At 35.7% G+C, this 22,507-nt stretch overlaps 1 protein-coding gene across 1 annotated transcript in view; it reads left to right on the top strand.

Moving 5' to 3' along the window:
- Positions 1-10,039, top strand: part of ZNF532 (zinc finger protein 532) — a 116,068-nt gene extending 106,029 nt beyond the window's left edge. Inside the window, exons 10-12 of the mRNA XM_044664533.1 lie at positions 458-570; positions 3,385-3,532; positions 8,049-10,039. Coding sequence (XP_044520468.1) covers positions 458-570; positions 3,385-3,532; positions 8,049-8,543 — 756 coding nt within the window. The 3' untranslated portion in view covers positions 8,544-10,039. The remainder of the gene's footprint in view (positions 1-457; positions 571-3,384; positions 3,533-8,048) is intronic.
- The last annotated feature ends 12,468 nt before the right edge of the window (positions 10,040-22,507 follow it).

Below are 22,507 nucleotides of genomic sequence, written 5' to 3'. Positions count from 1 at the left end.
CTTGAGAGACTTAATTTAAAATGATTCACAGAATGAAACAGTATGGGTTCTATGAATGTACCATACTTTAAAATTCATTTGTTGAACTTTTGTTGAAGGAGTTACTATTATATTTACCGCCTGCTTTTGTGGAAGAGTGTAAAGGATAATTTTTTTCCCTCTGATTTCAGACAGGCATAACTTTTAGAAAAATCAGGCCTTTGTATTTTGAAAAGGAAATTTGACTTAAAAGTCTTCCTAGAAAACCCTAATTTTCTACTCTTATGGTAGAGTTTCCCTTAGTACTGTGAGACCAGCCTTTTCTTCTTTCTCATCTAGGTGCATTCATTGAAGAGTTGTCAAGCTCTATCAAGCCTCTTTTAAACTCAACTTATTACACCGGATTTCTCATTTTAAAAGGGTATTCTGGTTTTAAAGACCTGCCACTGACATTCTCCTTTCCTCTCTTTCAATAAAGCAAATGAAGAAGCATCCTTGCCGCCAGTGTGACAAATCATTCAGTTCATCGCACAGCCTCTGTCGCCATAATCGAATCAAACACAAAGGCATTAGGAAAGTTTACACCTGCTCGTAAGTGATGGTTTTTAACATAAAGGTCATGAGAGAATTGAAAGAAGAGGTTTTATTGGTTTGACTTTATAAAAATTCTTTTTTTAGAATAATATTTATATCTTTTGTTATTACGTTACATTCATTTCCCACTGGAAAGGACCTCAGAGGCCATCTAATCCAACATCTTTATTTTTGTAGATCCTACAATCATAGATTTAGAAAGGAAGATATCCACGAGGCCATCTAGTTCAGCTCCCTCTACTTATTTTATAAATGGGGAAACTAGACCCGAGAAGTTAAGTGATTTGTCCAAGTAAGCATCAGAGATGGGACATGAATCCATGCACTTTGACTTAGAGTCAAGTTTCTTTTCACTACACCCCTTTGTTTTGCTTTAGGATTCAACTCATTTGATTTTTACATGATAATTTTGTTACCTTATTCTTTGATGTGACATTAAGAGAAGTTTTTTTAAGTGAAATAATCACAACCTTCTTGATTACCTGGTGCTTAACTTGACCTAAAAAATGCAGCATCATATGATGATAGATTATATTATGGAGAAAACTTTTTCAGAGTAACTCATTGACTTTCCAGTTGTGGCCAAGCTGGCACCTGCAAAACTTTATCTTCAGTTTTGCCCAGTTGCTTAAAGTTTTATGTCAGTAAGACTAAGGTAATAAATAGGTGCATTCTTCAGCTGAACAATTTTTTATGTACTAAGATGTCTAGCTTGAACCCATGCCATTCTTCTTGCCAGCGCATGTCATTGGCTACAAAGAGAACCAGAAAAAGAGAAACTGACCCCAATTCATCATCAGCCAATGCTCATTAGTATCACTTTAGTAATTAAAGTCAGAGTGTCATTACATTATTATTAGTAAAAATGTGTATTTGAAGCCATTTGCCTACATATGTTGCTGTGTTACTTTTTACCCAAAGCAAGTTTAGAAAAACATATTATCTTCCCTTTGGATATGTGAAGAACTGAACAAACAATGGACAAACACAGTAAATGCATAGATTGTAAGTTAACTTTATAAGCAGAGAAGTAAGTACTCATTTTGAAAGGGAGTCATTAGAATTTCCTGTTTAGACAAGGATTTGGCAAAGTAGCATGCCTGCATCTCTTCAGATTAGTCAGGCTAGCTTCACAGAGGACATGGAAGATTTGAGGGAGCTATCTGAATAAAAGGAAAGAAGAGAGTTTATCAAGGTGACCACATTGTATAAAAACAGTATAGCCAGGAATCAGGCTTGTGTGGGAGTTCTATGCTTGGAAAAGAATAAGTAGAGAGACTTGACTGAGCTGCAGGAGGCGGCATGGAATTTAAGGTGATTCAGTGTGGCCCTAGTGAAACACTAGCTTTGAAACACAATGTTAGTATTTTTGACATAGAAGCATAAAATCCCTAATATTTAATGTAGTGGAAAGCCATTGGACACTCAAAAACCATAGTATTATCGCACAAATTCATTGGTGGTAGCAAAATTGCCATCATTAAACATGATTAAACAGAAAAGTGCTATTACCCTGTGGTATCAGGGCTGGTTTCATTTGTTGCTTGTACAGAAAGGATTTAAGAAGTACTTCAGTTATGTTTTAGTGCCCATATAAAGTTCTTCTGAGCCTTCCAGAAGGAAGCAAATCTAGTTCTGAAAAGGCCATAGAATTTTCAATCACCTATTTGTCTCTTAAATGAAATATTGCCATTGGGTTCTATATTATAATGTTACAAAACTGAAGTAGCTATTGACTTAATAAATGCTAGGATTTTGTCATTTATTATCCAAAAAGTGATAATTTCTTACCTTCAAAAAAAAAGAAACAAAATGATATGTCTACATGTATATCCTTTGCTACTACAGAATTGTTTTTAGAAAATAGGAAGGGTAGTGACATGGAAAAAGTACTGGATGTGGAGTTCCAAGACTTTGGATTCATTTCCTAGCTGTGTGATCATGAACTAGTCACTTAATAAGCTTCCACTTTGTGTGAAGCACAATATAAATTGGAGCTCATTATACTCTTCCTTTTAGCTGTGATACTCTCACTTATTATAGGCTTGTGTTTTCAAATGCCTGCATTTTAACCCACTGGTTGGCCACTGAAAAACCATTTATCTAAAGGAAGTTAAAATTTTAAATATACTTATTAGAATATTATTTTTATAAAGAATTGCCCATGCTACATGCTGCTGAAGATAAGTTTTTTGTGTTATGTAATTGTCATGAGGCTGGCATAATGACCATCACTAATTACTAGCTGTAGAAGAGCGCCTTGTTTCTTTCATATTAGAACACCTCTGAGAAGAGAGTACCCTTGGAGTCGTGAAAGGAAAAAAATTAAATCGACAGCTTCTCCTTTTCAAGAAAGTAAAGAGGACTGATGCTAAATTAGGGATATTTTATAATATACCTGAACCAAAATGATTTGAATCTAGTGCAAAAAAAAAAAAAAGTTACACCAACAATCTAAAATGTTTACTAAAATGGGAAATAAGACCAATAGGACCATGGATCTAAAGTTTCTAAGGGATCTCAGAGGCTATCTAGTCCAATTGCCTTATTTTGGAGATGAGGAAGCCCAGGGAGGATAAATGAAGTTCCCAAGGTCACCCAAGTAGTGTCGTAAGTGGGATTTGAACTCAGGTCCTTTGGCTCCAGAGCCAGTGCTCTTGGGCTGTTGGTGCTTTCCTGTGCCTTGCTACTGGTAAGTATGAGATTGGCCTGTGAAGATCTTGAAGACCAATAAACATCTTTGTGGGCCTAGAGTTCTTTTGAGAATCCCTATAAGCAAAATGTATACATGACTTTTGTTGTTTTATGTAGGCACTGCCCTGAATCAAGGCGCACATTTACAAAACGGTTAATGCTAGAGAAACACATTCAGCTGATGCATGGGATTAAGGACCCTGATTTAAAAGAAATGACAGAATCTACCAGTGTGGAGGAAACAGAAATAAAAGAAGAGACCAAGGTAAAACACATAAGAATTGCTCTCTTTGCAGTGAATATTAGTATAGGAAGCCAGATAGATTTATCTCTGAATGCTGATTCAAATACAGTGCAAAATAGATTTTTAGTAGATAATCATAGAATGTCAAAACTGGAGGCATCCTAAAAGTCATCTAATCTTACCCCTTCATTTGATAAACATCCTGAGAAAACCTATTATGGAATTTGAAACCAGGTCTTTGGACTCTCTTAAGTCCCGTGCTTTTTCCACAACATAACACTGCAATGTAGTACTTTTTTAAATTTAATTTTTTTATTCTGAACTCTACAAATAAAAGTGAGAACCTTTCCATATACAAAATAGAACAGGAAGATTATATGTGAAACTGAGATTTTTCTATTATGTACAAGTTTGCTTTTTTTAAACAAAGAATATAATAAACATCAACATGTTACTTTCACATTGATCCTGCTTGTTTGTGTTTCTTTCTGAACTTCCTCCTTTTCTCTTCTGTGCATTTTAGAAAATGCTTCAATGATTCTCTTGAATATACTGTTTATTGCAAACTACCTAAATGTAACAACAAAATATAGATCAGGACTTGGAAATTGGTTGTTGTCAAGGGTAAAAAAATGATATCCCAATATATTTACATTGTTTTTCTATCTTTTGGGCTTAGATCAGATTTTCCATTCCAATAAACATCCTAATTGCCTTCTGTTTGCAAATTTATGTTCTAGGTGCTGTGGGGAATACAAAGAAAAGTATAACATGTGGTCCGTCCTTGAACTTAGGGAATTTGGAGGGTGAAGGGGAAAGTTTTCTCTCAGTTCCCACAATTGAATAAAGTTTTGTCACAAGACAAAAATTGGACTAGACCCATAATTGAATAGAAAGGGAACTGAGCTAGTTCCAGAAATGAGTCACAAGATAGAGTCAGTGTGGTTCAACTTGGTTCCCACCACCACTTGCTGTTCTAATCCCCTCAGGAGCTGCCAGTGTCGTTGAGTAGGAAAGAAGGTTTTTTGTTTTTGTTTTTTACAAAATTCAACCCTAGTCTTTTCCCTGAACATCAGCCCCACTCTTCCAACAGATAACTATACATAACTATCTGAATGTCCCACTAGAACATCACACCTCATGTATTCAGAATATTTTCCTGCTTTTCTTCTCAACTTCTCTGTATCTCTTAATGGCACTATCACTCCACTGATTCACACAGAACTTAAAATCTAAGACATTTTAAATTTTTTTCACCTTCTTTAATCCTACCCCAATACCATCTCAGCAGTTGCCAATTCCTATTGATTCTATCTCCACCATTCTTCTTATACCCATCATCTCTGCTCCAGTTTTCTAACTTAATACACCCCCCCCCCCATTTCAGGCCTTCATCATCTATCACCTAGACCAGTGATGGGCAAACTTTTAAAAGAGGAGACCAAAGGAAAGGAAATGCTCATCTGTCAGTCTGTTTCTGAGGCAACTCTTTTGAAGTTTCATTGTATCCTACTCATTGTATTTGTCAGATTAGGAATAATGTCGCATGGCCGGCAGGATAGAACATTTCAAGGGGCCACATCTGGCCCAGGGACCGTAGTTTGACCATCACTGACCTAAATTATTAAAGAGTAAAATATAATGTTTTTCATTGCTGCCTCATTTTAATCATGTCTGACTATGATTTTGTTTGAGGTTTTTCCTAGTAGAGAAACTAAAATAATTTTCCTTCTCCACCTCATTTTACAGATGTGGAAACTGAGGTAAACAGGGTTGTGACTTGCCATGGATCACTCAGTAAGTGTCTGAAGCTAGATTAGAACTCAGGAAAAGGAGTCTGCCTGATTTAAGGCCAGCAATCTATCTATTGAGCCACCTCTATGCTGCCCTAATATAAAGTAACTATATAAATAGTATAATAAAATATAAATATTGAGTCCAGTTGCCCCATTGTAGAAATAAGAAAACTGAAGCCCAAGAAGGTAAATTAAGTTTCCAAAAGGTCACCCAGGTAGTGTTATAAGTGGGATTTTGAACACTGATGACTCAAGATCCAGTGCCCTTAGGTTTTTAGTGGTCACTTAGTAAGATAACATCACATCACATATATCATCTCATATATAACATAACAATATAACATAATATAATACAAAATAACAAACTAACATAACAATATAACATAACTTAATATAATATAACATAATTCTTATAATAATCTCCCAACTGGTTTCTACCTTTCAGGTCTTAATCCAAAATATTTCTCTTCTATAAAGCTGATTCTATGCTTAAACTTTGCTCAAATAGCATTGATTTCTCCTGTTGCTTTGACCAGCAGTTTCCAAACTTTTTCCATTGTAGAACCTCATTATGTTTTTAAAATTAATTGAAGATTCCCCAAAGTGGTTTTTTTTTTGTTTATGTGGGTCACATCTATCAATATTTATTAAACTAGAAATAAAAACATTTTAATATTATGGAAATAGTTTTGACCTTGTAAATCCTCTGAAGGTTCTCAGGGATGCCCCCCCCCAACTCCCCAGGATCCCTGAACCACCTTTGAGAGCCCCTGGCCTAGAGGATAAAATAAAAATGAATCTATCAGTTAAAGAGCCAATAATCTGGCTACAATGTAGTCTGACTTCTCTTCCTGTATTCTCTGGTCCAACCACATTGGATGACTGTCTTTTCCTCATTTTATCCTGTATCCTCTCCCCTCTTCTCCTCTCTTCTTGGTGCTTTTATGTAGATCCTCCTCCATACCTGAAATTTCTCTGTCTTCATCTCCACCTATTGAAATCCTTCTTTTTCTTTGAAAGACTTCAGTTTCTTTATTAAGGGAAACCAAACTCTCTCCTTCCTAAGATGTGTTTTGCTTTTTTGCCTTTGATTTTATCTTCTCTTCATTTGTGCCTCTTGGTTTCTAAAGGTCAGGGATAATGATCTTTTTTTTTTTTTAAATCTGATATTTTCAGTATTTACTATGATACCTGGCATGTATTATTATTGACTTGTTCAGTCATGTCTGACTCTTTATGACCCCATTTGGGGTTTTCTTAGCAGAGATTCTGGAATGGTTCATCATTTCCTTCTCCAGCTCATTTTATAGATGAGGAAACGGAGGCAAACAGGGTTAAAGTGACTTGCCCAGAGTCACCTAGCTAGTAAGTGTCTGAGGCTGGATTTGAGCTCAGGAAGACTTCTCTTTCTGACTCCAGGCCTGACATTATATCTACTGAGCCACCTAGCTGTCCTGGCATATAGAAGATCCTTAATAAATACAGAACTGAATTGAAGTTGTTGAAGACATACTTGGGGGCGAGAGAACTATTACAAAGCAATAAATTATTGAGTGCCAGATGGTACAGTCAAGGAGTGATAGAAGAATGTTGAAGGAGATTTCATTGTGACTGTCTGGGAAAGTAAAGCCCTTTGGGCCTTGAAGGATGAACAAGATTTAATTAGAGAGGAGGAGAAAAAAGAAGCAGTGTGAACAAATGTGAGAAGGGTGGGTGAGTAGACTGATTTGGTTGGAGCACAGAGCTGGTTTAAGGGAGCACTGGGAGATGAGACTGAGACACAGAAGATCTAAAAATGTGTTTTTATTGCTACTGAGATCTCTGGTTTCAACAGGTTTGGAGCATCCATTTCTCTTCCTGGGTACCGATGAACTAATTCTGGTATTCGGTAGCTGTTTAGCCCTTTAAAGAAGCACAGACCATTGCCTAAAATAAGCATTATACCTGAAAGAAGTAGAATGAGCTTAGCATTTCCTTTGTATTCATTGGGGAATTTGTGGGTAAACTGCCCACAAGCTCAGAAGGTGCCTTAGACATCAAGCTGCCTTATTTTACACATGAAGAAACTGAGGGTCAGTCATTAGGTGACATTAGGAAGATTTGTCACATGGATATTAAGTAACAGAGCTAGGATGCAATCTTTCTAGTATTTTTTTCAGAGATTTTTATTTTTGTTTTGCCATTTTTCTGTCATGTTTGGGTTTTTTTCAGTCAATTTGTAGTTTGTTTTTTAATAGTATACTTTAATCTGCATCCTACCTCCAACAGTTCTTTTTCTGAAAGTAATTTTGGGTTTCCTTGGTAGAAATAATGGAGTGGTTTGCCATTTCCTTCTCCAACTCATTTTACAGATGAGGAAACTGAGGCAAAAAGGGGTAAGCGATTTGCCCAGGCTCACACAGCTAGGAAGTGTCTGAGGACAGATTTGAACTCAGGAAGTCTTCCTGCCTCCAGGCTCAGCACTTTATCCAAACTGAACCACCTAACTGTCCTCAGCCAGAGACAGATGTCCATATGTGGAACAATGACTGGCAGAAAAATTAAGGACAGCATGGGGACAAGACCACATTTATATTGGAACACAGGGTAAAACATTTGCAGAAGCAAGTCTTGTTTTTTAAGTGCCACCATGTAATAATACTCTTTGTACTGACTTTTAGATCAATCAGAGCTGGTCGTTCTTCAGGAAAACAGCCGAACTGTTTTAATTCGGTCAATTTTTGTTTGTTTTCTTTCATCAGGCGCCCAGTCCAAAGCGGAAATTAGAAGAACCCATTTTAGAATTCAGACCCCCACGAGGAGCAATTACTCAGCCATTGAAGAAACTAAAGATAAATGTTTTTAAAGTTCACAAGTGTGCCGTGTGTGGCTTTACGACAGAAAATCTTCTGCAGTTTCATGAACACATCCCTCAGCATAAGTCTGATGGCTCTTCTTACCAATGTCGAGAATGTGGCCTTTGCTACACCTCCCATGTCTCTCTCTCCCGACATCTCTTCATAGTCCACAAATTAAAGGAACCTCAACCAGTGTCTAAGCAGAATGGTTCTGGGGAAGATAATCAACAGGAAAACAAACCCAGCCATGAAGATGAATCATCTGATAGCCTGATGTCAGACAGAAAATGCAAAGTTTGTGCAAAGACATTTGAAACTGAAGCTGCCTTAAATACTCACATGAGAACACATGGCATGGCCTTCATTAAGTCTAAAAGAATGAGTTCAGCTGAAAAATGAGTATTCCAAAAGGAAAATCTCTCTCCACATTGGAATGGAAAAGACTTTTTTTTGTTACAGAAAGTTTGCAGTATAATAGAGTTGACAGTACTGTTTAGGCTGTTGCAATATATTCTCCTTAAATGTATCTTCTTCACCTCATCGTATATACCCTCAATAAGTATTAAAACAGTATTTGAGTTTAAAAAGAGTTTGTATATATTTAAACTAATAACTTTTATACTCTTTGTTACGTGTTTGTATCAGTATTTAGTGGGAAATGTTTTGAGTTATTTTTTGTTTAGGATTTTTCTTTTTTTGTAACTAAGTTTCTTTAAAACAGAGTTCTTAGCACTGGGGGCAGTTCCTTGGATTCAGATAAACTGTTTTGTACACCATGAGTTTGAATGGTTTAGCTAATTGAATTACAGGCTAACACAATGCCTTTTTTAGTATTTTTTATTTTTTAGAATTCACTACATAAATTGTAGCTGGTTTTAGGTATCAAGAACACTAGGATCTTCAAGTGTCTTAGCACTAGTACTCAGTGTATCTACTTTGAAAGAAGTATGTGTGCGCCTTGAAACTCATCATTGCATATCTGTGCATCTCTAGGTATTTATAGGCCAGAAGAGAAAGCTTTTAAAGCAGCCTTGCAAATAACTCACTGGTGGATAATAACTGATGCCAGGCATGTAGAAGAGAATAGTGTTTTCTTTATTGTTGTCTGTGAAGAGAAAGGGATGATGGAGTCCATTGTAAAATAAAATTAGAAAAATTTTGGGTTGGCAATTTTCTTTTTCCTATTTATTTGCAAGACTGTTTTAAGATCACAGGGATGTAAGCTTGATGAAAGGGCTGGACTGCTGTAGAAGAAACAAATATGTAACTAGATCAATAGATTTTTATACAGTCTGGTTTTTGTCTTGTAATTTATTAAACATAGAGACAAATAAAAAATCAGATATTTCTTTGGCTTTTCAAGAAAGAAAATAGTTAATTTAACCCTGTGCTGTCTCAAGAATTGACTTTTCCTATTCTGGGTGCTAATGCCAAATGTTCTGGTACTTAGAGTTAGGATACACAACTGAAGCTGCTGCCTATCAATGTGTTAATACAGCAGCCAGTGGAATCCCAATTGGCCATTTCAGATTGAGCACACAGCTGCCAGGTTTTTGTTCCGTCATTTCAATAAATATATCTAATATTGGTAGTTTTGCTTTAATGAAGCACAGCTAAGGTACCGTTCTGTCCCTTCCTTATATAGTTCTCTGTGAGAGTTATATTTTTTGTGTTTTTTTTGTTTTGCATTTTATATCTTGTATTTATCCCTAAACAAGTTTTGTACTTTTTTTTAAAAAAAACTTTTGTGTATATATAGAAACTTGCATGATATACTGTAGTTATCGTTCCGTTCCTTAAAGGGTCTTGCTGCTGTCAAATGTTATACACTACGTTCATTATAACTGTATTAAACACATTTCATATGTAAATAAATGTGGCACATTTTGCCCTTGTGCGTTTGTGAGTCACTTTTATTTATACTTCAATTCTATTAACTTGAAGAACTTTAGAAAACTATTAGTTCTGGAAGAATGGACTGGAAAATAAGATAAAAAATCCTCATTCTAGAAATATAAAAGTGCTCATTCCCATTATCAGCTAGTTCGGAGATATCCATTGTTCTTTTAGCAAATATTTTTTGAGCCCCTCTTAGTGTATGTGGTCAAATTAGAGTGGCAAAGAAGAAAGTTTTGGGAAGGGAAAAGAATGAGCAAGTGTTTATTGAGTGCCAGGCACCATGCTAAGTGCTTTACAGATCTCTAATGTGACCCTCAAAAAACAATCCTGTTAGGAAGGTGATGTTATCCCTATTTCCCTATAGATAGGGAAACAGCTTCAATATCTTATTCAGTATCATACAGCTGGTGAGTATCTGAGGTTGGATTCAAACTCTGGTCTTTCTAATTCCAAGCCTAGGATTGTAATCACTGTACCATGTGAAAAGGAATTCTTTATTCTCTCTCTCTTTTTTTTTTTTTAATTTAATGGGGGTCCTGGAGGTCCTCTTACCATAGAGATGTATAGGGATTAACTAGCCCACAGTGACAGGAAGGAGGAACCACAGAGACAGGAAGTGAGGTAGAGAGAGGGGATAAAAGGGTGCCAGCATCAGTTGGTCAGGGAGTCAGTTGCTGACAATTGGCTGTCAATTGCTGATAATTAGGGCTGGCAGTTGCGGAGAAGTTGGCTGCTAGGCTTGAGTTGGTGATTGGCGTTTAGTTGCTGGAATATAAAGGTGGGCCTGAGCTTACTGAGAGGTTTTTTGGCTTTAGCCGTTAGAGGGCTTTGGGGCTTTTGGTTTGGGCTGTTAGCATTTTTTTTTTTAATTTCTTGAATTTTTTGGAAGGTGGCTGGTCTTCGTTGACATACCTTATTGGGGTTAGATTAAACACTGATTGGGTTGGTTTTGATTGGGCTGCACTGGGTTGGAACTTTGTGGGATGGTTATTATTAGCAGTAGTTATAGGCAGTTATAGGTAGATTTAAGCAGTTTTCGGTAGTAATTATAGGTAGTTATAGGATAACTAGTATAGACATTAGGAAATTTTCTTTCTTTACCTCTTTCCTATATTTCCTTTATTATATTCATTTTACTATATTCTTTTACTATCTAGTTTAATTAAACCAAATTGTTAATTATTAAAAGCTGCTAGAAGTTTTCTTTTCTCTGGCTTGGATAATATTAATTTATAACTACTATATTCTCATTAAAACTTAAATTATTAAAAGCTGCTCTCTTACTTTGTCAAAACTTCTAATTTAACCCTTACAACCACCAGGCTGCCTTTAAGAATTTACAATTTATAATTTGCTTTTACAGTTTACTGGAAAGATAAAATATATATAAACAACAGAATAATAATGACCTTAGGAGAGAGACGGTAAGTAACAAGTAGTTAGTATTCATATAGATAGCACGTTTGCAAAGCACTTTACAAATGTCATAAGTATTATTACTACTTTATAGATGAGGAAGTAGATAGTGACTTACCCAGACTAGTAAGGCTGGTTTTGAACTCAGGTCTTCCTGACTCCAGATCTAACACTTTAACTATTGTACCATCTAGGCACCTAATTAGAATGTGGGAGTTCCTAGGAAGGAAAGAAAACTTCTGAGTGGGAAGGGAAATAAAGGAAAACTTCCTAAATGATGTCAGTAAACAGGGTTGGGCTTGAAGGAAAAATATTCTTAACAGGATAAAGATGGGGAACATGGACATTCTAAGTGGAGGGAATAGTCTGAGCAGAACACAGGACAAAATTATGGAGCCCAAGGCACATTTATGGAAAAGCAGGTAATTTAGTTTGACCAGAGAAAACGGTACATGTAAGGATATAGTGAAAGGTAATGCTACAAAAGGTAGATTGGTGACAGATCATGGAGGGGCTTGAATACCAGCTTAGGGGTTTTGACTATTTGGAAGTCAATGGTAACCAGTCAGAACGTTGAAGTGGAGATGATGCAGAGGGACCTCTCCTCACTGACTTGCCTGATAAAATAGAGGAAAAATTGAGTGATCCAGAAAAAGGCAGAGAGACTAGTGGATTAGCACTAGTACAGCCAAGAGGTAAAAAGGGCTCAAATTTGCATGGTATGACAGCAGTTATAGAGAGAAAAGACCTCAAAAGAAGTATTTTAGACCTAAAATCAACAGAACTTGGCAGTTGATTGGATTTATTCATTGATTGTAACTGAAAATTATTCTGAAATATTGACTGATGAAAGAAATTTTGGTAACAAGAAAATTGGGGAAGAGGATGAGTTTGGTTTTAGACAGGAATATGCTTTTGACAGTCACATATTTTATCATTCACTCTTTGTTTTTCACTTGTTGATATGATTAATATATGAAAATAAGTTGTCAAAACAGGTCTTTTTTTTAAATGGTTAAAAAACAAGCTCAGATGTTATTGGTGCAACATATAGTGAATATTACTTCTCTTTTAAAAATTTCTATAAAAGCATCTTAAGCCAGCCTACAAAAAGTAGTCTTAATTCCTTAAGTATTTGCTGGGAAAGAAAGGCCTTTGAGTTTTGCTTTAGAGTGGCTCATTAAAGGATATTTATGAGAAGCTGCAAAGCAGAGTCTGAAATCTTAGGGTCTAAAGTACATTAGTAAATTTGTGTGTTTACTTTTGTAATGTTGTGCAGCCCAGAGTTTAAATTTGTGCAAGATTATTTCAGATTAATATCATCACATTATGAGCCTTGAACTATGCTATTTTTGTCTAGCTTGTTATTGAAAGGAAAAATGGAAAAGGAAAATGAGAAATTAAAGTTTTTCATGAAGAAATATGACTAAAAGGAATGATTTAGTAACTTCTTTCTTTGTCTTCCTTACAAGATCTTATGGGATCAATCCCACCAAGAAAGGAAAAAATCTGCTAAATATATAATGCAGTTTAAATGTTAAAAAAAATTTTTCCTTAGTTTTATTTAATCAGAGTCAAGATTCCAGATTGTCATTCTGAGTTTTAGCTTTCTGAATTTTATCTCCAAAAAAGAAACTTAAAAATTCTTTATTCAAAGAAATTAGCTTTTTTTCTATTCATCCCTACTTTGATTTATTTCAGTTTTGTACAATATTACAAACTCGATCCTATAGAGTTTCATGAATGCAGACACTTGATATATAGTGATGTGGTATTCTACTAAACCAAAGTGCCTTTTTAATTCAAGAATCTTGTGTAAGTACTATATACATCTATGTTTCTCTCTTAGCCAAAATAAAGTATAATTTTTCTTTTGGATTTAGGAACGTAGTGGGCATTCTAAATCTGTTTTCTTAGAAGCTAGATGGGGGGGGGAAGTATTTTTATTTAGTCTGGAATATCAGCTATAATTCTTTTAAAACTTATTTGCATTAGAGTTATAAGGCATTAAGAATGAAATTGGGCACCAAGGTGGCACAGTGGATAGAATGCCAGGCCTAAAATTAGGAAGACTCATCTTGAGTTAAAATCTGACCTTAGACACTGTGTGACCCTTGGCAAGTCATTTAGTCCTGTTTGCCTCGGTTTCCTCATCTGTCAAATGAGCTGGAGAAAGAAATGGCAAACCATTCCAGTATCCTTGCCAAGAAAACCCTGAATAGTCACAAACAGACATGGCTGAAACAATTGAACCACAAAAAGAATGAAATTATTATTTTAATAGCTAACATCTTCCTTCTATCCAGTCAACTAGTGCCAAATTAATTTTTTTTATTTTCCAGGAAAAGGATTAGAGAACCATCAGGTTGGAAAGGACCTCCAAGACAATCTCTTCCAATCCCTGCCTGAATAGCAACCATTTCTACTACTCTGATGATTCTTATTCAGGTATGAGTCAGATTAGATGGTCTCTTAAAGACCTGGACATATTTTATTACAGTGAACAATATTACCTTTAAGAATTCAAAAGGGTGCCATTAGCAAGATGTTGGAAATTTATTATCTCAAAACCACAAGAATAAAGACACTTTTCTCTTTCCTAAGACCTTCAGCAGCACCTATGGATTCCACAGGGTCCTGCATTTGTATCTTTCATCTGTATTCTACAAAACTCATCATAAAGTAAGTACTTTTTTTTTTCTTTTTTTGGCTAGTGGTTCTCTTTACCTAAAGACACTAAATGGAATTCTTCAAAAAAAAAAACAACAACAAAACAAACATATTTTTCTGATTGCAATTGCTATAAGACATAGAAAAAGTTGAGATGGTGGCCTTGGTATAGCCTAAGGCAGAATCTTCTTGACTCAATTTCCTTATTGTTCTATATCCTTTCTGAACAGTTGTAAGAATTGCTTCTTATTGCAACTTGTTAGAGTTAAGCCTATAGATTGTTCCCTTTAAAAAATACCTTTTTATCTGTTATTGCTAATTTTTATCCTATAGATTTTGCTAGAATTCTTTGAAAATCATACTTCCATGAAGGTTAAGCTGTAGAAGAAAATTTTGTATAAAGATTCAAATTTTCTTTAAGAATCTTCTTAAGGATCTGCCATAGCAGATCTAGCAGTAGCTAAGGTGGTGTCTGACTTGTTTTATTAATGTGTAAAATCAGGATAATAATAGGATCTACCTCATGAGACTGTTATGAGGATCAAGTGTGATACATTCGTAAAGTGCTTAATACAATCTCTTGTACATCTTAGGTACTTAATAATTACTTATTTCATTCTTTTCCTTTTTACCTTCCATTGGGCATCTGCAAGGGACTATAAGCAGTATGGGATTATGATCCAATAAAAATTTGAAAGTTTATTTTTCTCATTCAAGAAAAAAAAATGATTAAACTTTAGTTCAAAGCTAGCTGACTTGGATTAATACTTAAGAGTTGATATCATTTTAGGATGAGAAATTTCCTGCTTCAAATTATAAATAATTTTCCCCTGGTGGGTATAGTCAGATGAACTTAGTCAAAAGACTGAGAACTTATTGTAGGTAGGTACACTTTTTCTTCCCTTCTCTTCCATCTCTATCTCCTACTCTTTCCCTAAGTTGGAGTGCACATTTTTATTAGTGCTTTGTAGTTTACAGAATGCTTTTCCATAAATTATCTCATTTGATACTGAAAAATACACTCAAAGTAGATATGTATATTTACTTTTCTCCAATTTACATGAGGAACCCAAGGCTCAGAGAAATTATTTCACTTACCAGTAGTCACACAGCTTAAGACATAGAATCAAGGCCCAAATCAATATCTTCTTATTCCGGGGGCAGCTGGGTAGCTCAGTGGATTGAGAGTCAGGCCTAGAGATGGGAGGTCCTAGGTTCAAATCCGGCTTCAGACACTTCCCAGCTGTGTGACCCTGGGCAAGTCACTTGACCCTCATTGCCTACCCTTACCACTCTTCCACCTATGAGCCAATACACAGAAGTTAAGGGTTTGGAAAAAATATATATCTTCTTATTCCAAGTCCAATACTTGTTCCATCACTATGTTCCTGTTGCTCTGATGTTTGCATATGACTATACAGATATATGTACTTATACATGTATATATGGGTGATGCAGTGGATAGAGCACTGACCCTGGTGTCAGGGAAACCTGAATTTGGATTTGGCCTCAGACACAAGCTGTTTGACCCTGGATAAGTAGCTTAACCCCACCCCCCTCCATTTCCCTCAGTTTCCTCATCTGTAAAATGAGCTGGAGAAGGAAATGGTAAACCATTCTAGTATCCCTGCCAAGAAAATCCCCCAAAGGAGACTGGAATGACTAAATGATACTATATATGTATGTCTGCACACTTATGTGTGTATGGAGAAGGAGTGATGGCCCATATTATATCTATGAATTATCTTTCTTATCAAAGGGAAGTTCATAAGATCATAAATTTAGAGCTAGACAGGACCTAAGAGGCCATCTAATCCAACCCCCTCATTTTACAAATAAGGATGATAAGGATGTAGCAAGATCCAAAGATGTCTCCAAGATGCTCAAGGCCATATGCCCAATTCATTGACCTCTGTCCTCTCTAATTTGTTAATATATGCACTCAAGGATATAAATGTTCCCCTGAGTACTGCTTTGGCTGCACCCCATAGATTTTGGTAGGATGTCTCATCATTGTCATTCTCTTCAATGAAATTATTAATTGTTTCTATGCTCTTTAACTGATTTTGGAGAATTATATTATTTAATTTCTGATTAATTTTTGATTTGCCAAGGTCATATGGCAGTATGTGGTAACTCTTTTTGTGTCTTTTCTCAGGGCCTGCCTCAAGTTTAAAAAAACAATCTTTTTGTGTGGGTGTGGTGCAGAACTGGGTTGGAATCAGGAAGACATGAGTTCAAAGTTGTCTAGATTATGCCTAGTGGTTTTAGTTGTTACAGTAGTGGCCTAGATGCCAAGATAAATAGAAATGTGTGCCCTGCTGTGGCTGAAACAATTTCCCTGATTAATACTGTGCCAATCTCTCTTATAGGTTGTGGTTTCCACCTGCTTTACAGTCGGCCTAATTTTGTTAGCATCATAAGTGGCAAATAGTTTTCATTCAGTCACTTTAGAAGCAAAATATTTTGGCCCTAAGGTTTTTTTCAGGGAATTGCAGCCATTTTTCTTAATTCAATAAAGATAAAAACATTTTCTCAATTCCTTTAAAAATTTTTTTGAAATGTTCCCCCCTCAATTTCACTGTTATTCAGATTCTGCTCACTTCATTTTCAAATCAGCTCCTGATTGCTAGGATTCTCTGAAATTATCTCCTCGTTATCTTGCCTGGCAATAATGTTCCATTACAATCCTTTTTTTAAAAAAACTTACATTCCATCTTAGAATCAATTCTAAGTATTGCAGCCACGGCAAAAGAGCAGAATAGGCTAGACATTTGGGGTTAAGTGATTTGCCCAGGGTCAAACAGCTAGGAAGTGTCTAAGGCCAGATTTGAATCCAGGACCTTCCTTCTCCAGGCCTGGTTCTCTATTCACCTCAGTGCCTATTCTATTACATTCTTATGCCACAAATTGTTTAGCCATTTCCTAATTGATAGAATCTCCCTTTAGGCTCCAGTTATTTGATTTTTCCTCACCACTTTTAATCCTTGCTTTGAAATCAGCTTATTTTGCATGTGATTTTCTTTCCTCTCTCTTTACCTCTCCTTTTCCTATTCTTACTTGTTTCTTTTTGAGTTTAATTTATTTCTACACAAAGCTTTGTGTGTGTATCCCACCTTCCTTTCTCCATTTCAGATAAGTATATGATTCATCTGATGTCTTCTTCCCCCATGCTGTCCTCCATGTTTGTATACTCTTCTTATACACACACACCAATTGTGAGAAAATCTAGTTCCACCCCTTTCCTCTTCTTTTCTGCACTAGTATATTCCAGTTTCTCACCCTTTTCGTTCTTCTCTTCAACCCTGAGAAGGTTTTGAAGACATTAATGTTTTGAAAGGTCACTTCTTTCCCTTTCTTCCTATTAGACAGGTAGCATTATATCATTTTAAAGCTCCTTCCAATTACTCAAATAAACTTACCTTTCTAAATTTTTCTTGACACTAGTGTTTGTTTCAAAGTTCCTACCCATCATATATCTTTGAAAGTCTTCTCTTCAACTAAAAATCCATTTCTTTTTCTGTAGGATTATATTCAGTTATTTTTGGTTGTGAATTTTGGTTGTTGTCTTTTTGTGTTCTGAAATATTTTACCTAGTCTCCGGTCCTCCTGAGTAATGGCTGCTAGGTCTTGCATGAATGTGACAGTAGATCCTCAAGTTCCTTATTTTTGGATGCTTATATTTCTTTTTTGATATAGAGGCTTTGGATTTTGTTATGACATTCCTGGGACTATTCCTTTCAAAAGGTAATCAGTAGATTCTTTCTGTCTTTACTTTTCCCTCTGGTACTAATAGATCTGGTCAGTTTTCACTTACAATTTCTTGAAATGTAGTGTCCAGGATTTTCTTTTCATCAAGGTTTTCAAGAAGTCTGATAGCTTCTGAATTATTTGATTTTGAACTGTTTTCTTATTGATGCCAGATATCTTAAATTTTCTTTTGTTTATTCAATCTTTTGAGTAAAATATATATTTAAATCTATTTATTTGCTTATTTGTTACATTAAAATACCCAGGTATCTCCCTCCCCCACCTGTTAGAGAAGACATCGTTTGACAAAAAGATGTGTATGTAGAAAACTGTGTCTTACTTGTTTCTGTTTATCAGTTCTTTCTTTGCAGATGGACATACAAAGTCATTCTTCAAACAATATTTCTGTCACTGAATATGACGTCCTCTTAGTTCTGCACATTTCACTCTTCATAATTTCATGTAAATCTTTCTATTTTTTTTTACAAATAAATCTGTTCATCATTTCTTATGGCCCATTAGTATCCATCTCAACCATATGCCACAATTTGTTCTGCTATTCTTCAAATGATGGACATTCTTTCACCTTCCATCTCTTTGCCACCACAAAGAAGCTGCTATGAATATTTTAAAACATATAGGTTCTTTTCCTTTTCTCTAGTCACCTTATAAAAAAACCTAGTAGTGATATTGGTAGCTCAAAAGTATAATAAATAGTTTCATAACTCTCTCAGGCATAATTCAAGATTGTTCTCCAAAATGGTTGGATCAGTTCATGGTTCCACCAACAGTGTATTAGGGTACTCATTTTTCCACATCCCCTCCAACATTTGTCATTTTGCCCTTTTATCATTTTAGCCAATCTGATAAGTATGAGATGATATATCATAGTGGTTTTGATTTGCATTTTTCTAATCAATAAAGATTTAGAGCATTTTTTATTCATCCAATAACTGCTCATATCTTAAGCATTTGTCAATTGGGGAGTGAGTCGTATTCTTATAAATTTGACAAAGTTCTCTATATATTTTGTATTCTCTTTATATATTATACATTCTCTATATATTTTAGATATGAAACTTCTATCTGAGAAACTGTCTAAAATTTTTTCCCAACTTACTGTTTTCCTTCTAATCTTGGCTACGTTAGTTCTATTGGTACAAAACCTTTTTGATTTAATGTATTCAAAGTTATCCATTTTATATCTTACAATACTTTATCTCTTATTCATGAATTCTTCTCCTATCCATCAATTTGATAGGTAATATGTTAGTCTTCTAATTTGCTTATGATAGTTCCCTTTATGCCTAGGTCACATATCCATTTTGATCTTATTTTGTAAAATGGTGTAAGGTATTGGGCAATATATCATTTCTGCCAGATTGCTTTCTAGTTTTCCCAACAATTTTTACCAAGTGATGAATTCTTATCTCCAAAACTTGGAACTTTACTTTTGTGAAAGACAAGGCTACTATAATCTTTATAATTATTTGGTGTATATCTGTTCTGTTCCACTGATCTGCTTTTCTATTTCTTAGCCATTACCAGATAGTTTTGATAATTACTGCCTTATAATATAATTTTAAATCTGGTACTGCTAGACCTCCTTCCTTTACATATATTTTTTGGTTGTTCTAATATTTCTTGCTGTCATAAAACCATTTATTTCTGGTGGTCTCTTCTCATTTTAAGGGAGTCTATTACTTCAATAAAATTTAGCTTTTTTCTATTCTAAATTGTTTATTCTCCTTCCAATTCTTTACTCCAGAAAAAAATTGTTTTAAAAAGTACACTTCTTTTATCTCCTGTTTTATTTCCTCTAGTAGTAAAGTATTTATTTTGTTTTATTTCCTCATGCAGTCCTCTTGGAAAATCCATTTTTTCCTTTGAATTTCTACTTCAAGTTATTACAATGATAGTCAAATTTTAGCTTGGGTTTGTGGTATATCTCTAAATCTACAATAGTTCTTTATAGTGGTAAGTGTTTTCTTTGATTTACTCATTTCTGCAGTCTTGGTTTCTGAATTGAAGCTTAGTGTCAGGGACAAGAGCTCCCTCCTTCCCCCACCACATTTATAGGTAGCATTGTGGATACTTCGTGTTCTTAATCTGGGTTACCTCAGTTCCTGTGTTAACCTCTACTTCCTGGGTTTAAGGGCCTCTAGACATAGATATTTGAGGTTCAGAATTCTGGATCTTCATAGCTTTTATATGGCACCCCAGGAGAGATGATGGTACTTGGCTATGGTCCTTAGGTCCCTGGTAAGATGTCCCATTCTGCGTGCTCCCAAGCCCTCATTGATCACTCCCACCCTCAATGGCTTCCAAAGTTCCCTGGGTGTGGACTTTTAACTACCCAGCTTTCTGGGAAAGCCTTCAACTCTTGCTGACTCCAGATTAAAGCCCTACAGGCTGCAATTGTCTCTATCCTTTCTCTAATCTTGCTGGGCATTTGCTGGCTTGTTTTCAGGGGTATATTGGAACCAGCTCAAGCTAGCCGAGTTAATTGTTATATTTTCAGTGTGAGCATTCACACCTCAGAAACTGGCAAAGCTACAAATCAGGGCTTGATTTAATATTTCATTTACTATCTAAACTTAAGAAAGTGATAGGGAAAATGTTAATGCAGATTAAATTTAAAAGCATGTCCAGCATACATTTTTCCTGGAATGCAGGTTGTTAAACATTTGCCAGAACATTCTTGATTGTTTATACTGGCACTGACTTTGCTGGTGGTTCCCTTTCCTATTGCCTATGGGAATCTGGCTAAATTTTTGCATAGTTCTGAGCATAGAAGAGGTACCTCTTTGTAGTTTCCCATAGAGTACATCATTTTTCCTCCTGCTGTGATTTTTAGGTTTTGTTGGTGGGGGGAAACTGATCTGCTTGTTTCCATTCATGGCAGTGGTCTTGGTTAATCTAGAATCAGGAAAGAATTTAATGCTGGTGGTCTAAATCAGATGCTTTCTCCCCCCCTCCCCCCAAGGGAAAAAGGTCTAATTCTTGAATGTCTGGAAAGGTGGGAATCTCCCGAGATGGGTAAAGAAGGGAAGGATAAGGGAACCAGACTTGCTACTTAGTTATTTCTGGGCTTATTTTGAAGTCTATGAAAGGAGTCAGGACAGGTCTGAACTGGTCAGGCTGCTGAAGGTAGTGATTGCTGGTGAAATCTGGTCCCAGACTAGGTTAATTAGACTTTCGTCTAGGAATAAGGATTTGAGATTCCAGCTCCCTTGGCCATCAGTAAGGAATGTGCAGGTAAGAAGACACCCACATAAAAGAGAGATTCAGTTTCTTCTTCTTCATGGAATCAGAGGCGATGAGTTGGATCTTGAGGAGGCAGATTTCAATTTATTAAGTATGAACTGCTGAAAATTTAGATTTCCCCCCAAAATAAAATGGTCTGCTTCATGAGCTGGAGCCTGTGCACTATAGATATTTATGCAGAAGGTAGATGGCCTGTTGAGGGACAGAATTTTATGGCAGAAAGAGACTCATTAATAACCTTTACTATCCATATGACTGTGGACAAGTCACTTAAATTCCCTGAGCTTCAGTTTCCTCTTCTGTAAAATGAGGGGTCGCATTATATGGGTTCTGAGGTCCTTTATAGATCTGTGATCTTATAACATCCAAGACTTCAAAAAGAACATTTAGCCATAGAAAGACAAGGCCAAATTAGATAATCTCTATGGCCCTATCTAGTTCCTTGGCAAACTTATGAATAATCACACACTAATTTTTCTACTTCATAAGTCTATGTTTGCACATCATATTTTCTTAGATTTTGGACTATTCCTGTAGTATGATTTTAACCAGCTAGTTTTATAAAAAATAAAATAAAGTTTTGTCTACCCTTTTTTTCTGACCTGAATCTTAAAAAAAATCATGTCTATAAAAATATCTGATTGAAAAACATATCAGTTCCCAAAGTAATTAAGAATATATTTCTAGGGGCAGCTGGGTAGCTCAGTGGAATGAGAGTCAGGCCTAGAGACGGGAGGTCCTAGGTTCAAATCTGGCCTCAGATACTTCCCAGCTGTGTGACCCTGGGCAAGTCACTTGACTGCCATTGCCCGCCCTTACCACTCTTCCACCTATGGGCCAATGCACAGAAGTTATGGGTTTAAAAAAAAAAGAATATATTTCTATTAAAAAGTACGACACAACAGACTACATGAATACAAATGTGCACAGATAAACAATAATTTTTTTGTGTTTGTCTACTTTAAGGGTTAAATTTATGGTTATTTTTGAGCAAAAAAATTGAGTATTGCCATTGAGTGTTTTAAATGGAACATATTTTGGATATTTAAAACCCCAGAATATTAGAAAAGGCTGCCCAACAGAGGAAAATAGACTTCTCCATATGAAATGGAAATCTTGATCTGCATAACTAATGAAAACCAGGTGCTCTGGAGAACACATGAACCCAGAGATGTATTCTATTCAGCAGCAATAAGTTGTGTGTAAATTGCCTTCCATGCTCCATTCACTTTGGCTGCTCTGCAGGTGTTAGGAGACAACACAGCCTGTCTCTGCAAGTTAAGAGAAAGGAGAATCACATTTTCCTCTGACACCCAGTCTAATAAACCACCATTACATAAATATATGGTTTGACAACCAAG

This window comes from Gracilinanus agilis, chromosome 1, assembly GCF_016433145.1.
Source record: "Gracilinanus agilis isolate LMUSP501 chromosome 1, AgileGrace, whole genome shotgun sequence".
Classification (NCBI taxonomy): Eukaryota; Metazoa; Chordata; class Mammalia; order Didelphimorphia; family Didelphidae; genus Gracilinanus; species Gracilinanus agilis.
Note: the sequence above shows the minus strand (reverse complement) of the source record. Positions and strands in the feature narration are given on the sequence as shown.